The 20,189-nt window shown below is 36.2% G+C and overlaps 1 protein-coding gene across 4 annotated transcripts in view; it reads right to left on the minus strand.

The window, feature by feature from the left end:
• The window catches only part of LOC104150979 (APC regulator of WNT signaling pathway), a 103,909-nt gene that overhangs the window by 12,370 nt on the left and 71,350 nt on the right, over positions 1-20,189 (minus strand). For 2 of the 4 annotated variants that reach the window (XM_068924315.1, XM_068924316.1), the window contains exons 8-15: positions 15,642-15,746; positions 11,486-11,584; positions 8,086-8,464; positions 6,714-6,809; positions 5,717-5,856; positions 4,142-4,219; positions 1,471-1,587; positions 234-448 (exon numbers count right to left, since the gene is read on the minus strand). In XM_068924315.1, coding sequence (XP_068780416.1) covers positions 234-448; positions 1,471-1,587; positions 4,142-4,219; positions 5,717-5,856; positions 6,714-6,809; positions 8,086-8,464; positions 11,486-11,584; positions 15,642-15,746 — 1,229 coding nt within the window. Of the gene's footprint in view, positions 1-233; positions 449-1,470; positions 1,588-4,141; positions 4,220-5,716; positions 5,857-6,713; positions 6,810-8,085; positions 8,465-11,461; positions 11,585-15,641; positions 15,747-20,189 lie in introns of all 4 variants that reach the window. The other 2 variants (XM_068924313.1, XM_068924314.1) reach the window with 1 other exon arrangement.

Raw genomic sequence — 20,189 nt, forward strand, 5'->3', positions numbered from 1 at the left:
CTCTTGTTAGGAAAAGCTTGCAGTTCAATTCATCATTTAACAAGCAGCAAATACATTAATCCTTTTACATAGTCCTGTTATCTAAATGGAATATCAAATCTATTAAAAAAAGCTAATCCTTAATTACTGTACTTAATACATGCATTCATATTAGAACTCAGTCATAAAAACTGTCTAGTAAATATACTTTTGGTATCACTACAGATTTTCAGAAAACTAGAAAGTATATTCACCTGTGGTCCTCATTAGTAGCAATTAAGCTGGAAACATTTCTTAATATTCCTCCTCCACTTTCAATGATGGCTAAAGTGTTTGTTTGGCTCCGGTATGTCAGTGTGCCAACTAGAAATGCAAGAGCACCATCAACAGCACATATATCAGCTTTGTTCTCAGTGCAGTGTGCTGACAAATTCCATAAGGCACTCAAAACACTTTTTAAGGTGGATTCCTAGGAAAATAATAAAATTACAGAATTAAAGAATTTTCAATTACTGATCAGAAGCCCTCAGCAATATGTAAGCCAGCTTCAATGAGGTTTTAATAAACTTGTTTTTCTAGCTCCCGTGGATGCAAAGATAGCTTTGGAAACGTGAACCAAAAATAAATGAAAGAAATAATTCCTGCTGAATCTGCACAGAGCCTGAAAACACAGCTTGGAGAAACAAACTGCTTCACCGATTCTATCCCAGACTTGCAAACAACAAATTTATTTACCATGGAATCTGGCTTCTTTCCAGTTAACTACAGAATTTAATTTTTGTTTGGCATGAAATCTCTACACGTTGTATACTGATGGCCAATATTTTGCTTTCTGTTTTCCTGCATATGCCACTCCATTTCTCTTGTTTTCCTCACAAATATGAATTAAGTGTGTTTCAGTTTCTGCCTTCTGTGCTGATAAACTCGAGGCAGGTGGCACTGCACCCATACCTGCTTTTGTTTGCTTCTCTCTCCTTCCTTCATCTATGAATTTGTTACTGCTTGCGAGAAAGTTTGAGCCACAGTACTTGCCAGCTACCGTAATAGTAAAAAGGGTCTGTAGATTAGCAGGCAAGGGACTCTGGGTCAGAATATAATCCTGTCTGGATACCAAGTATACATCTATAGAATGGCAGAAGTGGAAGTCTATTTATTCACAAAATCAGAAGATAGTTTTATTAAATGGCAAATAATAAAAAATGCTATTGGAATGTGCCATTAGAACAGCACAGCTCATGAAACTGAACAGTGAAAGCTATCAACCCTCATAAATAAAATTCCAGAAATGTTAGTGGTTCTCAGATGTCATTGCTACACTGTGATCAGCTGCTGCCCAGTTAACTCAAAGCAATTCTCCTCTTCCAAGGGAACTACCTGAAACACTTCAAATATTTGACCAACGGCTTATGTCAAAAAGGATAATATCGGTATTTTAGGTAAAATTAATATAATCTCTTCAAAACTTATCTCATAGTCATTTATATATGATACCTTCTTAACTTCTAAAGCACATTCCATCAATGCTTTCACACTCCCAACTTCACGTAGAGTCTTTTTACTGTTTACATCTGCTCGCCAGGACAAGTTCCTCAACACACTTGCAATGACCTGCAAAACAAGAAATAAAAATAATGTATTTCAATAGAGCTATTTCTTTAGTAGGTTATCAGCACATCCTCCTGGATTTCCGGAACACTATGGAATCCATTAACAACGGTAACGTTCAGCTAATGAAGTAGCCTTCTGCTGAAATTTGTTTTCAGTTCTAGTCCTAGATATATCGTCCAAACGTTTCCGTTTGGACAGTTTGAGCAAAGGTACTGTTTTCTGTGTGCGTGTACATGAAACAAAGTTTTGAAAGCAGGTTCCCTGCTTTCCACATAGGCTGAAAAATTGGACCAAACGTTCAGATTTGTGCTCTCTTCTGATGTCTGTTGTAGACTTCTTATATAATTTCAGGAGAGAAATTTCTATTATCTTTTTCTCAGCTTTTCCAATTGTAAAACCGGACAATGGTTTTTACCTTCTCTATGATATTGATTTTCAGAGGTACGGTATGATTACTTTTATTAACGCTTCTAAAGCTCTTTTAAGTAATTAAAAAAATACACTGTGATAATCAGAATAGTTACCCATGGAAGATGGGTAGCCATTCAGCCTAAGTTCTTGTTCTCGGCAGCAACTAGATTGAGGTGCTTCAAAGTAAAATGCAATTGGGCACCATAATGGACAGCCCATAATATTTAACTTCATCCATTTATGGGCAGGCGTAAGCATGCATTTTTTCTATGGCTGCTCTTGTCACAGGAAGTGCATAAGCTTTTCAAAATATTACTAAATCATTGGTCTTGACATTTAATGCTTAATTTAAATTTCTTAGTTTTCATTTCATTGATAATTTCCTTGGTATCACGATTGAAAAAAGTAATGGGCGCAATTTACCTGTGGTATATCATTCCTTATGTTGTTCTGTGTCTCATGTCCTCATTTGTTTAGGGTCAAAACTATGTCTCTTGCAATACTTGTAACAGTCTTTCAATACTTACAATATTCTTTCAATGAAAATATCTTTCAGGACTTAAAATCACTAATTTCATTCATCCCAAATCGTTTCTGCAGGTTTTTTTGACCATTAGGTGATAAGAATTAAAAAAAAAAAAATCCAACTATTCCAAATTATTCTTTTCTTTTTAAACCCTTGCTGCACTGAGCCGATGTTTTTGTTCACTGTCACCACAGCAGTTTCAGGTCTTGTTTTAAATGAGCTGCCAGCACTCATAAAGGTAGTAATGCATATGAATAGCTGAACCCGCAGTACTTTCAATTTAAATACTGAATATCATATGCTGTTTAAGATCTTTTTACACATCTCTGCATTTCCTCACAGTCTCTTTAATCTTGATAAATCCAAATAATCATACAACGCTGTGCCCTTGCAGTTGACTTCCTTTTCCAGAGTACTACATATCCATAATATCTGTCCTAATACCAAATCAGAGACCTGTTTTGTAATTTTAACTAGTTACTCAATTATAATTAGTTAGCTACTCCTCTAGTGGGGAAAAGTCTTAAGAGATAAAGTCAATTATATTTAAAAATTGTCCTTTTACCTATTTTCTGGTGATTCACTCAAACTGTGAGGGTTTTCCCTTCCAAAAGTTGTTCCGATTTATTTACATTATATATTTTTTAAAGGGAACTACAATTTCATATTTAATAATTTTAAACAATTTCCATACCACTGAAGAACAGGTCTGTGCTCTACACTCTCAGGGTCACCCAAAGCACTTTACAAGGTTTAAAAAAAAAAAAAAAAAAAAAAAAGATTGTTTACCAGGTGTTTTTCTTTACGTGGCATAAGCCATTGGAAGAGACCCTTTTGGTGTCACATCAAACACTTTGCTGACACTTACAATGCTTCTCTGAGAGGTGCTAGTCTGGAGAGCTGGCATGCATGTGCTAACAGAACAACCCCATCAAGCGTAATTGTAGATTGCCCTCTGAAATAGAGCACTCTCTACTATTATTCCTCTATTATTTATTTGCTGCTAGAGTAGAAGGAACCTCAGATGCCACAATACTGCATTAACCAGCAGTGTAATCCCGGTCTGTTAGCACTATCAGCAGTAAACTAAATGAGAGAACCTCAGACTGCTCACGCTCATCTTGAAAACCAGACTTCCAATAAGTTTTGTAGTCTGTATATAACATGTACTTTGGTGAAAAAACAGAATTTGACCCTCAGTTGAGCATTTGTACAGCAACAAAGTTGTACTTCATAATTTACAGAACAAAGACAGATACAAACTTTGCATCACAGATAATGTAACTTACTGCTGACAAGACAACACAAGAACAACAGTTAAGAAAAAACACAATCAGACCAGGAAGGATGGTGCATATTTAAAAGAGAGAGCCTCATTTGAAGGGGGGGGAAAAAAAAAAAAGAATCTCTGTGGACAGCACACTAGAGACTCCATGAAAGAAGACCTGAATTCAAGCATAAAAATAAGGTGGAGAGGTAAAACGAGTAAAAGGAAAGTAAACCTTAGGAAAGGAGAGCAGAGATACAATAATTCAGCATAACACAATGAAATGGAAAAGATGCAAGACGACGGAAATGTCTAAGCTAAGGGAGTATTTCATCTCAAAAGGAAGTTACCTGTTGCAAGTCTTCACTTTCAGATTTTAATTGGGCTACAAGAGCTCTCATGCAGCCCTTCATAGAACATAATGTAGCCTGTTAGGAATCAGGAGGGAAAAAAAAAGAGAATTAAATAGCAGATTAGGCAGCTTGATTGTGCGTAATGCTTTGATATTTTAAGCTAATCATCTCTGAAGTTCAACACAGCTTAGTGAAATAAGCTGCCAACAACAGATATTTGGTCTACGGCTATTAAAAAGTTAAGCATAACTACCAGTTTCTATTCTGGGAAATACGTGCCTGCTAAAGGCGTGCTAAATCTTGTATTTTTGACAACAGGCCTAGGACTAAACCTGAAACACTACTAGTTTGCAAGCCATCTTCACTATGTCCTAGATAACACACTGGACACTCCCCTGTAAGTTGATAAGGCATCGCTACTGGCTGCCTGGTGAGTTTCACAATCATACTTTTTATTTCAAATAAACTTTGTGAATCTTACATCAGACAGTAGTATGAATATTTAAAACTTACACAAATACATCAACATCCCTGAGCCTTGAAGAACAAACTGCCTTTTTAAGTACTTGAAAATCTGTATGGCTTACATTAGTAATTGTTGGTGACACGCATAACTAAATTAATTAAATTAATTCCTCAAAAACAAAAAGTAGAACTGATACTCATCAGCTGTACAACACATCTGTATCACTGAGCAGCTTTCTTTGTGCTACAAACCCAGTAACTTCAGCCTTGCAGCAATTACTAATCAGATGATTTTAAGAGCCAATATTTTGTGAAGACTTTATTTGTAGCAGGGATTTACACTTTACCGTGTTTAAACCTGGAGCAAAAAGTGAGTAATATGAAACATGGTTTTATTTCCATTCACTCTTGAATATATCTTCCGTTAGAGTAGAAAGATAAAAGTCTTGTCTGAATGAAATTATTTTAAGAGCCATATCTTGGAAAACTCTGGGACAAGAAATTATTAATTTTTTTTTTTTTTTAATCATTTGAAAGCAAGGTCCCCAGTTGAAATCAGGGAGTCCATTTTATCCTCAAGTTATTTAAGTAGTGCCCATTATTAGCCAGACATGCTCCAAACATTTAAGAAAGAGGATCCAGACTGAAGATGACTGCAAAAATTCATCAGACAATAATAATATAATTCAGTGACAACTCTACCAAATTTGACTCAACTAACAGTTTCAGTTCCTAACTCTCAGAAAAACCAATCATTATCCATAATCATTGGTCCATAATCATCAGGTGCTACATGTTGTGGAAAGACCTAGTGTACCGTTTATACAGAAATAAAACCAACAGATAAAAATCCTGAGTTTCACTGACAAACTAAGAGTAACTTCATTTCATATGAAAGTTGATATTACACTTGTGTGATAAAACATTCAATTTGTGGCCTCCTCTGCTAGGAACAGCATGGAATGGCACAATTCTTTGGGAATTTCTGTTGTGAACCCAAATGCGAGTAATATCCTATCCTGGAGATTTTCATCACTCACAATTTAGAACAACAGTTCAAACACAGCTACAAACTGAAATTACCGTATGCCTGAAATTCTCTCTTACCTTGTTTGCCACATCTCCAAAAGTCAAGTTTGTCAGAGCCATTCCAGCATACCTTCTTAATGTAACACTATAGTGGTCATTTGTAAGTCCATACATTTCACAGTCCACTTGCAACAGTTCTGCAATGGCCTGCAAACCTCCTTTAAAAAGAAATTAAAAAAAAAAAATAAGCTTAACGTAAGAATATAGTACACACACCAAGGAGCAAATTACACTCATATATACAGAAAAAAATCTCAAATATGTGAAACCCAAAAGGGTCAGAAAGATAAACAATAATTTCTTAAACATATTGTTAAATACTGACTCTGGACCTTGAATCCTGTCCTTAGTATAAACTGAAAGGCTTGGTAGCATGATCTTAAGATGATGGGGGAAAGGTGGGAACGGGGGCATTTTTGAAGATGTAAAAAGCACACTCATCTGTTAATTTCATCCAATGAAAATCACATTTGGCTGATGAACTCGCACCAATTACTTACAAGGCTATTCAGAAAATCTGGTAATTATTAATTTAATAATTATTACTGAATTTTATTTTCCCAGAAAAAAATACATAGGAAGTTTTCACTGATAATAAAAAGTGGCTCAGAATTGACAGGTGATGGACTACAAAATTCAGCCTGCTACACAGGAACCTATCAATACGCTTAACTCATGATACAAAACCCCCCCCCAGAGAAGTAGTCTCGATTCTAAGTCTAATATATCTAAAATCACAAATGTTTCCATGATAATAATACTCTTCCAAAATTCACAGCTCATGCCAGGAAAAAGAGTTAACTTGCATAATAACCTGTCCAGTGAGAAATGGTCTAGCGCTAAGTTCATTTAAATTGCATCAATCACTGACAGGGCAACTACTGATACAAATGAACTCACGATTGTTTAAACTAGTAGCAAAAAAGCTTCATATTCAGTGCAGCATACAAGAAAGGATTGTCAGCATTCCCAGCAAGCTTTTCAAAGGAAGCTAGAGAAAACCATTTGGTCTTACCAAGCTCATTCATTGCATGCCTGTGTTCTTCATCAAACGAAAGTTTCATCAAAACACATACTGCAGGACAGATCTGATGATCAACTGGAGCTGGCACTGATACGGAAAAAGGATACGGAAAAAGATTACTATTTCCTAGGCGTGTTATTTTGTCTAGATCATAAGCTTTCCAAAGAGAATCTAATCTTAGAGATAAACGAATTGCTATTTACTCAGGATTTGGATCACCGGCAAGATACAAAACCAGACAACTAATTAGGAACACTAATAATAAACGCGTATACACAGAGGCCCAAGATTACATCTATGTACTAGAAATAAGTACACTTGATGCTGAAAAGACTCCTCAGGAAAAAGAATTTAGGGAGAATTCTGAATGCATGTATTGGTAAGAAATATGACTTCAAGTACAAAAAAAATTATCTAATTCATTTGGAAAAATAATAAACTTAGCGACATAAATCAATAAACTTAAAATTTCTGGACGCACTAAATAATACAACATCTAACGTGAAGCTGTTTCCTTGGCTCTCTTCTTCATGTCCTTATGAATGGTTAATTAAAGCCTTTGTTTCATAACTGAGAACTTTTAAAGTTCATAATATCGCAAACGAGACTGTCTAAAGCACAAATTGTATTGGTACAACTTATTCAGAGCCCCACTTCTGCAAAACGATTCTTGCACTAAACTCCAGCACCCATGTCAGAGCCCACTGATTTCGGTAGCATTACTGACATAGAGGTCTGCAATACAAATTTTAAAAATGGCAACCTTAAACCTCTTTTTAATTCAGAAAAAGTTATGTAATCGTGAAGGGTGTATCTTTTTGCTGCTGTTGTTAAAGCTGTTCTCTGAGAAAACTCCAATTCACTTAAAATGGCACTTCTCTGGTAGTTTAATACCGAAACGTTTCTTATGTACAACATTTTAAACAGCAGTTTACATCATACTGAACAGACTAGAATGAGATTACTTAATTTGCGCCCTCTGTCCCTCTCCTAAGGGAAATGTGTGTCCTGAACAAACAGCAATTTGGGATTATTTTTTTATTTAGATACAAATCATTACCCATTGAAATGTACAAGAGCAATGAGTATAAAATTTAATATTAATTCGTAGGTTATAAATACAAAACGCTAAAATTGTGTCTGAAAACCATAGAAAGGCCTATGATTTAAAGACCAAATTTATAAATGGGATGTCACATCAGTAATAGATACTATTTCCTAAATCTACCTCAACTTAAAGTATATACATATTTATTTAAAAGAAACCTAACATTATATTCAACTAGAAATCAGATTTTTTTTTGGTAAACTCACTGTTTTCGAAACATCTTTTAAACATTTCCACACCGTTCACAGAACTTACTTGGGTTTTTGTCTTGGTCCATGCCTTGTTCATGTGCCTCCTGCCATTCCCAACATGTTTCACAGTAAGCACGGATTTGCTCCAAAAGATGGAGCACGCGGATTTCCCGTCTGCCTCGCTTATCATCAGGCTGGGAGTGAATGATGTTATGCAGTGCGGCACTGGCTCTGGCGCGGGCCTCTTTACTACCACGAGAGTTGCCTAACAACACAGAGTCTTTATCGTTGCCATGTAAAAGCTGGATGAGGAGAGGAAGACATCCAGACTGACGCATGGCTATGCAGCTGTCTTGGGAGCTAGACATTGCTAGCAAAGTTCGCGACATGTCATCCTTATCATGAGTACCAAGCATTGACAACAATGAATACACCATTTCCACCTGCAGGTCAAATGATTTTAAAAATACAGTTACATTTAAAAAATACATATTAAATTAGATTAAAGTGAAGTTCTGAATGGTACACATCAACAAAAAAGAAAATGTATTTATATAATGGTGCCAGAATTTGTACTACTTACAAACAATAAAATAAGTACTACTGGTTCTTCATCAGTTCTAACGTTAATAAATCTCACTTAGTGGTTAAATGGCTAGAATAACTGGGTGGTAACTGAATGTAACTGTACTAACCTACAAGATTAATCAGGAAGACTTCTAACTCTCCACTGTCCAAAGGGCTAAAGAAACATACTGATGAAAGTGCTTTAGTTTGGAAATGCTAGAATATATTTAAATGAATTTTATCTCAAAAAGAATGTTCTGTATGAGTCACTTTCAGTTAAAGATGCTCTTCAGTGAAAAATTATTTGATATGTGGAATTAATACAGTTATGCTAGACAAAGGATAAGGCTGATTTCATTAATTTTTAATTCACATGGTAATTTAAAAAAAATCTTACACACATTAAAAAAAATTTCCTTTAAAACTATTTCAAATTAACACATCATTTTGTGTTAGGATAAACAATTTGCACAGGGGCCAGATTATTTACAGCTAATGCAGAACTGACTAGGTCAATTAAGCTTTCTTCCAGTTTCAATGGATAACAGAAGTGGAACAAATGCTCGTTTAACATGTACAATATAAAGTACTAAGCATTTGTCAAATAAATCAAGCCACTAGAAAAAGAGCATTACACATTAAATTCAGAGCAACTAAATTTCAATTCAAAAATAGCAATTTTTGAGGGGTTCCCTTGGTTGTCATATAACACAGCAGCCAATGCACTCTCAGGTTTGTCTTTCCCATTCCGTTTGCTTTAGATGAGAAATGTGTTTGGTTCTCTTAATGAACTTTTAGTAGAAACAATATGATGTAAAAGATAACATTAGATACTATCTAGATACCCAAAGCTCCTAAAGGCAACAAAACCAGCAATGTTCCAACACACAGCACAACATATAGAAACTACCAAAGGGAACTGTTAAGTAGCAGTGGGTGTGTTTCTTTAGAATACACCAGCTCAACAAGAAATGAGACTTGTGGACTGTTGGACAAAGTTTCCTAATAATAACACATGACACATGAGTTACACAAAAATTGGATGGCAGTGGATAGAATAAGCAGTGAGTCTGTTAAAATGTATTTTTCTAAACATTGTAGACTTGCTGAAACAATGCACATCTTAAAATTTGTAAAATTGTATGACGACACGCAAAATTCACTGAAATAAGTCTTGGAAACAATTTTAGGGTAGTCTAGCATCCCAATTTGGAGATCCTGAAGTCCTAGACTGGAAAAATCCAATACTGTATTAAGCCAATCCATTTGGATTCTTGAAAGAGAGGGAATTTAATCTGCTTTATGCATGCCTCTTGACAGACATTTTAAGCGGCAGCTTTAATCCACAGTAATTTAGATTTGGAAGGTAAATTTTTCTCAGAGAATAAAGCTGAAGAAGCCATCCAAATCTGGCCTTCAGACTTGTGGCACATATAGTATAGGAAAAGCCATTTTTTTAATATAGATACAGATATATGTGTGTGTGTGTGTGTGTGCGCGCATTTTCTTTATATGTACTACACACAGAGGCATCTCTTTCTGCTTCTGTAAATGTAATTCCTCTACTTAAAATCTCTACTGCTTTCCATTCTTTTCATGCACTAACTTCAATTTTTTCCTACCCTACAGCACGCTAATTTCAACCTATTTATTTGCTTGTTTCCTTCCACACACAGTCCCTTTCCCTGCATTCAGGGCTCCCCCCTTGTCTGCACCTTTTGGGAGTTCTATATTTTATAATGGAAAGCTACAAACAGACACTCCAGCTAACGTTACCTCCATTTTGTGCACACGTAACGCTGCGGGGCAGAAATTACAACATTATAACGCTGTTTTAAGGCCAAACGTAACTTAATACTATGTCAAGCTAATACGCCTTGCTTCGCAGGGGAAAGGGCTCAGCAGCACCACAATGACCATACGTCTGACTGCTGATGCCAAAGGTAGTATAAACCCCAGTGGTTCAGGAAGTCAACTGTGTTACAGATTTGCCCTTTTTCTCCTCTCTTTTCATGCTGTTCATGTATTTTGAGTATACTCCCTATTGTGTATCAAGCTTCCTCTCTAATTTTTCAGTAACTTCAGAATATACTGCAAGAATGTAAAAGGTTGCTTCAAAAGACAAAAGTATATCCAATTTCCACCAACAACAGGGAGAGTGCAGCTAAGGAGGTTTAGGTTAGACATTAACAAAATTTAATGGTAGAAAGAGTGAAAAATTGACAGATACTGCTTATCATTAGTTTTTACTAATAGGTTAGACAGCTGTCATGTGCTGGCAAGAACACTTCTGAGAGAATTAATGCTTTATTGGGGAGCAGAGATGTATTAGATGACCTCCTCAATGTCCCTTAACATTTCCTATTTTCTAAGAATATTCAATTCAATTTTTTTGGTTACAATGACCATTTCGTATTTTTTCTCTGTGATTCTATGTCATATTATCTGAACTATTATAGAGAGAATGAACAGACATTTATCATCATGACGGGCTTGCATAACATTTTTTTTTTTTTTAATTTCTTAGCAATGGCATCAGTTTTGAGGATTCACACTTTGGAAAAGTATTCCAAGGTCTACTCTTAAAAGGGCTAGTTTTCATAACGGATTATACACATCAGCATCACAAGGTTTTTAGACCTCAAGTAATTTCTGGCAATCAAATTTTCTTATTGTAATAATTCCGTTAATGAAGCATCAGCAATCAAAAAAACAAAAAGGGATTTCTGTGCATGTATTTTAAAAGTTGAAAAAATATTTTAAATTTTTAATTCCATAAATTTAGTATGTGTGGACAGAACATTCAGCTAATATTAGTACTACTGGCAAAAACAATGAGGTTATTGTATTAGTAAAAATGTAGCATTAGCGACCTGTGGTTTGTAATCTTCGGTTACCTTGGTACCCAGATGACTTGTCAGTCTGCGAGGAACAGAGTAGTTGTTACTAGAGCTCATAACACTGGCTGTCTCATGGTCCATTCGAGCAGCAGAACCCTACGAATTAAAACAATATTTCCGTATAAGACAGAGTCTAACTAGAACACCAACTACTGCCTGATTCAGTTTCAGCACTGGATAACAGAATCATACTTATAATGAACTGATAGCATGTTATTTCGGTTAAGACGGGTATCCTTCACCATCCCCAACACAATTTAGATGTTATGGTTAAACTGGTTTTATTACCCATTTTCCCTAAATGCAGTATCAGAAGAGTTATATTTTTCAATGCGAGTATTTTCTAATTACTATTTTCACCAAGAAAAAGAAGAGGACTTGGCAAAAAACTGAATTATGTTCACTATAAGCGGTAATTTCTCTAGAACCTATTATTGCTAGCATGCTCCTACCTACAATACCAAGGCCCAGCTTATAAGCATCTTTGCTTTTTTAAACCATTGGGTACTTACATTTTTCCTTATTTTTCCCTCCATCTCTTAGCCTCTCACTCTCCTCTTTGCTTTTTTTTTAAATTAAAAAAAAATTTTTTTTTTAAATGTTCTTTCTTTTTCTCTGCTTCCCATCTGTGAAGTTTCCCTTACTATATCCCTCCCTCACAAGACGACTCTGTTCAGTTTGGGGCACTTAAAAATACGTCTGAATAGTGAACACTGTAAGGGAATATTGTTGTGTTTGTTTCCTTGCTCTGCTGGGTGAGCTTGCATCTTGTCTCACAGCTGAGTTGAGTGCCTTACAATATTGAAGCTTGCCCTGTTGTCCTGTGCCTGTCTCTGCTTGTGGTGACTTTTTCCTGTACCAGCTCGCACAGGGAGAAGACAATTTCCAAGAGTCTCAATCCTTTCACGTACATCTAGGTAAATATGTTACCCAGGGTGATCAAAATAGGTGCTAATATAATAACTGTTTATCTAGAAGCATGTGTTCAATGTAACAGCCCAAATAAAAAATAAACTCCGAAAGTTAAAAGATTACCTCATATTCTACGTGTTTTTAAAACATTGCTAACTGTGAAGGAATCACAAAAGCAAACTCCTACAAAAATCATAGCTATTACTAGACCATGTCAGTGGCATTTAAAAAGCCATGCACAAAATAATGTAAACCATTTTAAAGATACAGGTCTCTTAATCTACTGATTCGCAATTTGTGGACCTAAAAATATGAGTCCGTTATGAAATTAAAAGCCATTAGTAGCTTACTGACGATGAAACCAGGACAAAATTTTCAAAGGAAGTGCCTACACACCTAATTTAGAAAATGTGAGCACATAGGTTGAAATCAGTGATAAGAACTGTACATGCTCAGTCACTTTTAGTACCAAAACACTGTTTTACTGAGGTAGTCACCAATTCTTTGTTGATCTAGTACAAAAGCTAAAAAGCGATTCATGAAGTATTAGCTTAATTTGCAAAACAACATTGTCAGCCTACCTGGACCGCTGAATATGATTTTATCAATAAAAATATACACCACACTGAAAAACTACATAAAAGACACTCTGAAATAACTTCTATGATGTTTTAGGTGCACTAGAAACAAAAATAAACATTTCTTCCCACAGTATTTGCTATTCATGCATTTCAACATTCGAAACTTGAAGTCGAAAGTGACTACAAATAAAAGGTAGAAATAGCTTCATGTAGAGTTTGTCTAGATAGAAAAAAAATTCGAGTTATGCTGGAATATGTAAACAGACATAATTATACTCATTCCACTCTCCATCTGAATCCAGAATATTTCATCCATATTCCGGAATAAGTATTAGCATGGGATGCTAAATAGGTATAACTAAAACGCTTTAATTCACACATTATTTTATTCTAATATAGATTTCCTATGTAAACAAGCCCTTATTCTCTCTGTTGAGGCTAGGAAAAATTGAAAAGTGTAAAGCTTAGAATGAAAACTATATTGGCCTTTCTAAATTATTTCTTTTAATAATCTGTAGTGCTACGAATATGGGAAAGCAACATGAGATTTTTACACTAACTGATCACATTACCTCGTCCTCAAACAACGCGCAGAGGATTACAGGTTCTGTACATGCCTGAAATTCTCCACTGTTAAATTCAGTACGTTCATTTTATCCAAGCAAGTAAAAACGACCCAAGTTTGCAGCACTAGCTCTTACAGGCCTTCATAGCATAGACAGAAATAGCATACTTTTCCAATTGCTTCCCCCAGAACTGCACCAACTGTGATCCAGATAACTATTTCCTTCAGTGCCATCATTTGGCCTTACTACTTGGAAGATGCCAGGAGGCCCGAATGAAATGTAATTATCTTTCTTACTGGCTCCTAAAGACTGATCTGAAAGAACTAGTATCAGAGAAGTGTAACCATTCATCCGAGAAACTGAAAAATAACAGAGAGATGTAACACGGACCCTTCTTGTGTAGACCCTTCTCTTTCCAAACTTTCTCCTGTCCTACTTCATTTGTGTTCTCCTTTTATACCTTTCTGTCTTTCACTGTTAAGATGACACAGAAAAGGACATGACTGAATCCTGAAAACCCTTGTCTTCAGTTGGCAAATTTTCAATTAATGTTGTTCACACGGCTACAAAACCAATTAGCTCCAAATTATTCAGTTAAAACTTTCTACCCTCTGCTTAAAACTGATTGCTCAAAAAAATTAAAATATACCGAGCTGAGTTATCCAAAATAAACGCTATGCCCAATCCATTAAGCCTATTCTCTCTGGACTTGCACTAAAAGTGAATAATCCCCAGATGTCTCCCAGAACACAGATTCAGAGCCCTGGATCTGGCAACCTCCAGGAGAAAAGAATACAAATACTTTAAACGTTTTTATGATGCAAAATTCAAAACTGCTTAAATCCTAAACATAAAACTGCGAATGAATAAATGAATCCTCCACTTGCATAAGTCTGCCAAGACACATGACAATCCCTTCTTCCATGTAAAATAACTGTTGTCCAAAATAACTCCTGATTCATACAATGAAGACAGAAAATACAGCCACAATACATCAATTATTTAAATACATTATGCTTTCAACCCCAAAGCAGCGCTGAACTATTTTTTTCCCCAAACAATAAAGCTGTCATAAGAATTAGAGCGAGAGCCTCCAGCAAATGCTCGGATATAACAGAGGGAACCTAATTCCAAATGGTTATCAAATATATTTCAAAAGTAAAACCGTAGGCCATTCCTTATGTTTAATCAAATGAAATATTCAAGCCAAACTGCACTATATATACCCTTTCTGATAAATCTTCCCATATGAGAAGCTTTCAGAAGGATTTAAATAATTCTGCTTCCCTAAAGTAGCAGAAATACTTTACATATGAATTCAATTATCAAAATTTATAGTGTGAAGTTTTCAGAACCCAAATTACTAATGCGAGTATCTCAGCTGCAGTTGGAAATTATGAAAGGAATGAACATTACCACATGGTAAATAAACCAAAGTATTTTTAGCCCAAAAAGGAAGACCCAAACTTGGATAAATATTAATTTTAAGGAGTAAGTAAAGAAGAACTTAATGTAGTCCTCTAAGTACCCTGCTAAGGTATTTCACTATTAAAGGAACAACAAAGAAAGATTATTTAAAAGTAATTTGATTACCCTTCAGCACACTTCCAGGAGATTATCTCATTGATACTACCATTTCAAATAGTATCTAAAATAGTATTACAGAAATATTAATGATAAACTTACTATTTGGTTCCTTTCTTTTTTAAATCACTGATATTTCAGTGATAATATCTAAAGTGAAATTTTGAAAAATTTCCCATAATTAAATCACATTCCTAATATTAAAGTTTACTTATTATAAAATACATTTTCTCTAGTCGTTCTTCTTATCTCCTTTTTTGTATTAGGCTCATTACTCACTGAAACAAAAGAAAACTGCTCCCTGCATTATGGAATATTTACACTTCATCCTCTTAAAACACTTATTTCTAATAAATATAGGAAATTGCTCACTTCCAATGGAATGAAGAAAAATGTCAATGTTTTAAAAATGAACAGGTATACAAATACAATAAAGTATATACCGAAATGTAAGCATTGCACATTTCAAGTATGTAATTATACTATCAAAAACCAAAATAGCTGATTTACCTGACCAGTGCCAGTAGTTGCCGTGCTGGTTTCCGCTGCTCCTTGACCTTCATTCTGCCTCTCTGTATCATGTGAACCTGCATCATGCTTGCTTTGAGGTGTCCTCTGTTAATACAAGAGTTTATGAAATTATATGCAGAAATGAAGTGCACGTTACCATTCAAAGCTCTCTAAAAGTGTAAATGCATCAGTGCTGTATCTTCTCAAAGCCATTGAACAGCGCTTACTATTTCATAGCTGTTAATTATTGAGGCTAAGGGCTGAGACTGAGCATCTTAGAAAAACTGCGAGATGAAAGTGAGGCACGTCCTTGGAGGATTATAGCCCTGCAAGACAAAGGATTTGCAGGGAGACACAGCAACACCCTTCTCCACCAGCTGTGCTCACATCGCTATCAGAAATGTAACAGAACTGGAGCAAACAGCTGTCTTCTCTGCAACGTCACATGGTCTATGCATTTACTGGAGACTAGCGCTAGCACAGTCAAATTAAGCTTCACGTTCAAACACAAACGCTTTGCGGGTGACAGAAGGATATACACACACTAAAAATCCTTCTACATCTTAATGACAAACAGCGCAGGAGTAACCACTTTGCCACAAATAAAATTTAAACAATCTGCTATCGATCAACCTCATCATATTGCCAAAACGAATGCAAATGATACAGCAACCTGGTACAGCCACGTTACAGTTCCTGAAGGCGATCCAATTTTCTGTACAAGCACAGGAAAACTAAACTGTTGTCACTACCACTCAGATCAAACAGGGAGCGCGCAAACGGAGACGGTTAATTCCCCGACAACATAAGCAAAGCTCCTCCCCCACATCTTCTGTCCCTCTCCTCCCCTTCACATCAACCTTGCCTTTACTACACGCTATTTGTAAAAGCAGCAGCAGCTTCCTATTCACAACCCCTCCTCCAATATACCAGGGCGAAAAATAGTCAACATAACACCCAATTTCACGTGCAACTCCAAAGCAATTCTTACCAGATACTACCAGGGCTTATCTCCCCTTAAACGCACCCCGTGCGCTCGCAACGCCTACAAACACACACCGCCTTCTCCGCCACATGAGTCATCAGCAGGGCTCCAGCGTGAAACACCTTCAAGTTCACAGCACAGATTTTCACACTTTAGCTACTGGCATCGTTTGAAGGGAGAAGTGCAAAGCTGTTCTCTTTGCGCAGACCAATCCACGGAGTCAACTATAACACGCAGCCAGCAGGTAACTGGCATTTATTGAAGCTGATTCTTTCTTTATAAACACATACACATATATGTATGATTTTAAAAATATCTATCTATAACTTATTATTGTAAATAAACTAACATTCGCCTCTGACAGACTGTGGGTTAGCGGTTATAAAAGTATAACCGCAACAGGGATGCCTCCTCTTTGCATCATCTCTTAACACCAAAGGTAGGACCTGTGGATTAAAACGTGTAAGCTACCAGCCGCATCAGCCAAAGAACCACAGTATGTTAAACTGCAGCAGATGCGGTCATCTCTGCATGTGGTACAGCAGCTAGAGACCGGCACACAGGTCCACTGTGCTCAACCGAACCGTGTACTTTGGGTCGTGATTTCTGAAGAACTGTGAAGCAAAGTGAATTGTGTTATTTCAGCAGCCGGTTTCTCGTGCGTACCTTGTCTGAGAGCGCCTTACAGAAGTGCTCATTACATTGTCCATGAAATGGATGAATAACAAAATCCCATTTACGCACTACGTGATGGCTGTAAAAGCGTGCAAGAAATATTAACACTGGTTTCTGAGAAGCCTTGGCTCAGAGGCTATAAGCTCAAGTGATGTATATAGTTCATACTTTAGTATACCTTTTCTTCTAAGAAAGCTCTTTTTTTTATCCCCCTTCCCTGAACTTGCTCCTTGAAAGCTCCAGGCTAGATGCAGGCAGGAAAACTGCTTCTCGTGATTTATCTGCAAGGGCTTGGTAAAACTGAAAGACTGCAAATCTTAGTACAGTTTCCCTTTCTCTCTGCTTTGTGAAGACACCTCGTCTGCAGCTGTTCATTTAAACTCTAAGAGCGTTCACCCTCAGGAGGCATCAGCTGGGTTCACAGGCTTCTGTCATTTCTGAATTCTGGTATCACACTACTAAAGTAACTTTACGTTTTGAAGTTACTGAGGATGCCCATTCACTTTTGTAGCAAAATGGTGAAAGACGGCCAAGTTCCTATTACAGGAAGACAGAGAAGCCCCCTCTCGCTTGTCACTATACTCTAAATGCTTCTAAAGTGAACAGTAGCTAGCTATCACTTATCAATTCTTAATTTCCCCGTATTTACTAGTAGAAAAAAGACAAATCTCTGGGTAATTTGTGAAGCTTGCAAGAATAGTATGCCTTCATCCTAGTTGCTGAGATAACCTATTACACATAATTTTGCTGAGTGCTTTGAGAAAATGAGTTGCAAAAGTAGCCTCTTCTGTATTTATTAGGAATAATGACTTTTTTAGGCATAAGACACTAACTCTCTCACAATACTCATTTATCACATTAATTTCTGCGCATTAAAAACTACAGATACATTATTATTTTCTAGATATCAAAGAAAGTTTATTTTACCATAATGGCATAGCAGATCCAAAAGCTACAGACATACAAGTATACGTAAGAACGTAAAACCAAGAACGATACAACCAACAAAGACAAGCAACCATGAGACTGAAACTATTTTATTACAATTCAACCATAAAAGAAAAAAAAAAATCTAGTGAGTCAAATCCTTAACAGAACTCCTAATCATCAAAGTGCTTTGTAAAAATAGCTTAAAAGCTTGCTGAGCATAATTTCTGCACATAATAAAACCTTTACGTTTTATCTACAGCACCACTGTCTAATGGAAACACGTATTTCAAATGATGGATACTATGACAGAAGGGCCTGTGCCACCGTAACAAATTAAAAACACCATAAAATACTTGCAAAGAAGTGGCTTTTTTTTCCTTTTAAATGCAATTTCAGATTTGTACCTGACAGCCAGCATTCTATTTTTGGAGGGTCTAACTCTAAAGTGGGTTGCAAATCCGTAAATCTCATGAAATATATAATAGAAGTCTCATGAAATTGGAAGGTAACATCACTCACAGGCAAATTATCACAATTTTCTAATTTATAGGTATTTGTAACTTTGCCAAGCATTAAAAATGTGCTAAAAGGTGTGCTACAATTTTCTCTGCTTCTTTATCTCCCAAAGTTATTTGACAGGGTACAGTACTATACTCGGGTCATATACTACAACATATATTGCGCTTAGATTCTACGACGACTGCCATCACCACAGGGGACAAGGAAATCAGTGGACAAGCTATGGAATTTATTGTTGTTGTTATTAATTCTTTACAAACATAAAGAGCACAGTCAAGTCGGGTATCACTACATCAGGCACAGCATAAGAATATAGCAAATGCCTCAGGTTCCCGTTTGTCAGTTACACAGACTTTGAAATTTGACTGCTACTACCTTTTTTCTTGCCACCGGGCAACTTCTGTACAGAACAGAAAGCACTGGTGACAGAGCAGTCAATTATTTAAGGCTATTCAGACTAAGTGCATACCTCTTATACAATGTCACATATATTTAACTAATTCTGACCGTTGGTAAAATTCTTCTCTTTAAAAAAAGAGCATGACATCTTATATTTCTTCTCTGCCAATAAACTGACCTCTGCCTAAGACCGCGTACTTCCTCTGTCTGCTCCTCAACTTACTCTTCCTGATTCAGCACTGCCTTACATCTTTCAAGTGCTTGTATACAGGTCCCCCACCAGACTGCCCTTCAAAACATAACCCCATCCCTTTTCTGAAACTTGTCAACAGACTTGTCTTTTGATGCATAATATTTACTCTTTTCTGCCAAACATGTTATTTGCAGAGCTGCATCCACGCTACTACTGGATTGCAGTTAGGGGCTGTCAATGGAGCGGATAACGAATGAGGTGGTGTTTGCTGCCCAACTTTTCTCAAAATTTATAGTAAATAAATACAAATCAGATCACTAAAAATAAATTGTACATTTTTTGTTCAGAAGCATTTTGATAGCTTTCATAACACATTTTTTGAAAATACCCTCAGCTTAGTTCTAAAACAATACTAATGATATCCGTCCAACAACAAGCTAGACATTCTATGCGGAGAAAACCCGTACATTAGAATGGTAAATTTTGTGCTTCCCTCATCTTGCTGAAAAGCAGAATCAATTTTGATATTGAATGAGGAAATGTAAGAAGTGAAAATTAAGTGTATCCCCATCCTGAAATAAAAAAAAGGAATGACAGGCACCCCTCTCACATGGTAAGAGTACCACCATTTTAGAAAAAAAATTACAAACGTCATGCAAAGAAACCTCTTGTAAAACTGTGTGAAAATAAAATTATGCTGTAGTAACAGGACTCAATGAAAGTCTATGGCAGAACATGGATAAGAACCTGACCTTCCTGGACTATTGTTCTGGGCCTAAAAGACAGCAGAGTATCCTCTCTTTTCTTTTCCCTGTCTTGTCCACCTTCTTCTGTCCTATGCCCTGAA

The sequence above is a fragment of the Struthio camelus genome, chromosome W, assembly GCF_040807025.1.
Source record: "Struthio camelus isolate bStrCam1 chromosome W, bStrCam1.hap1, whole genome shotgun sequence".
NCBI lineage: Eukaryota > Metazoa > Chordata > Aves > Struthioniformes > Struthionidae > Struthio > Struthio camelus.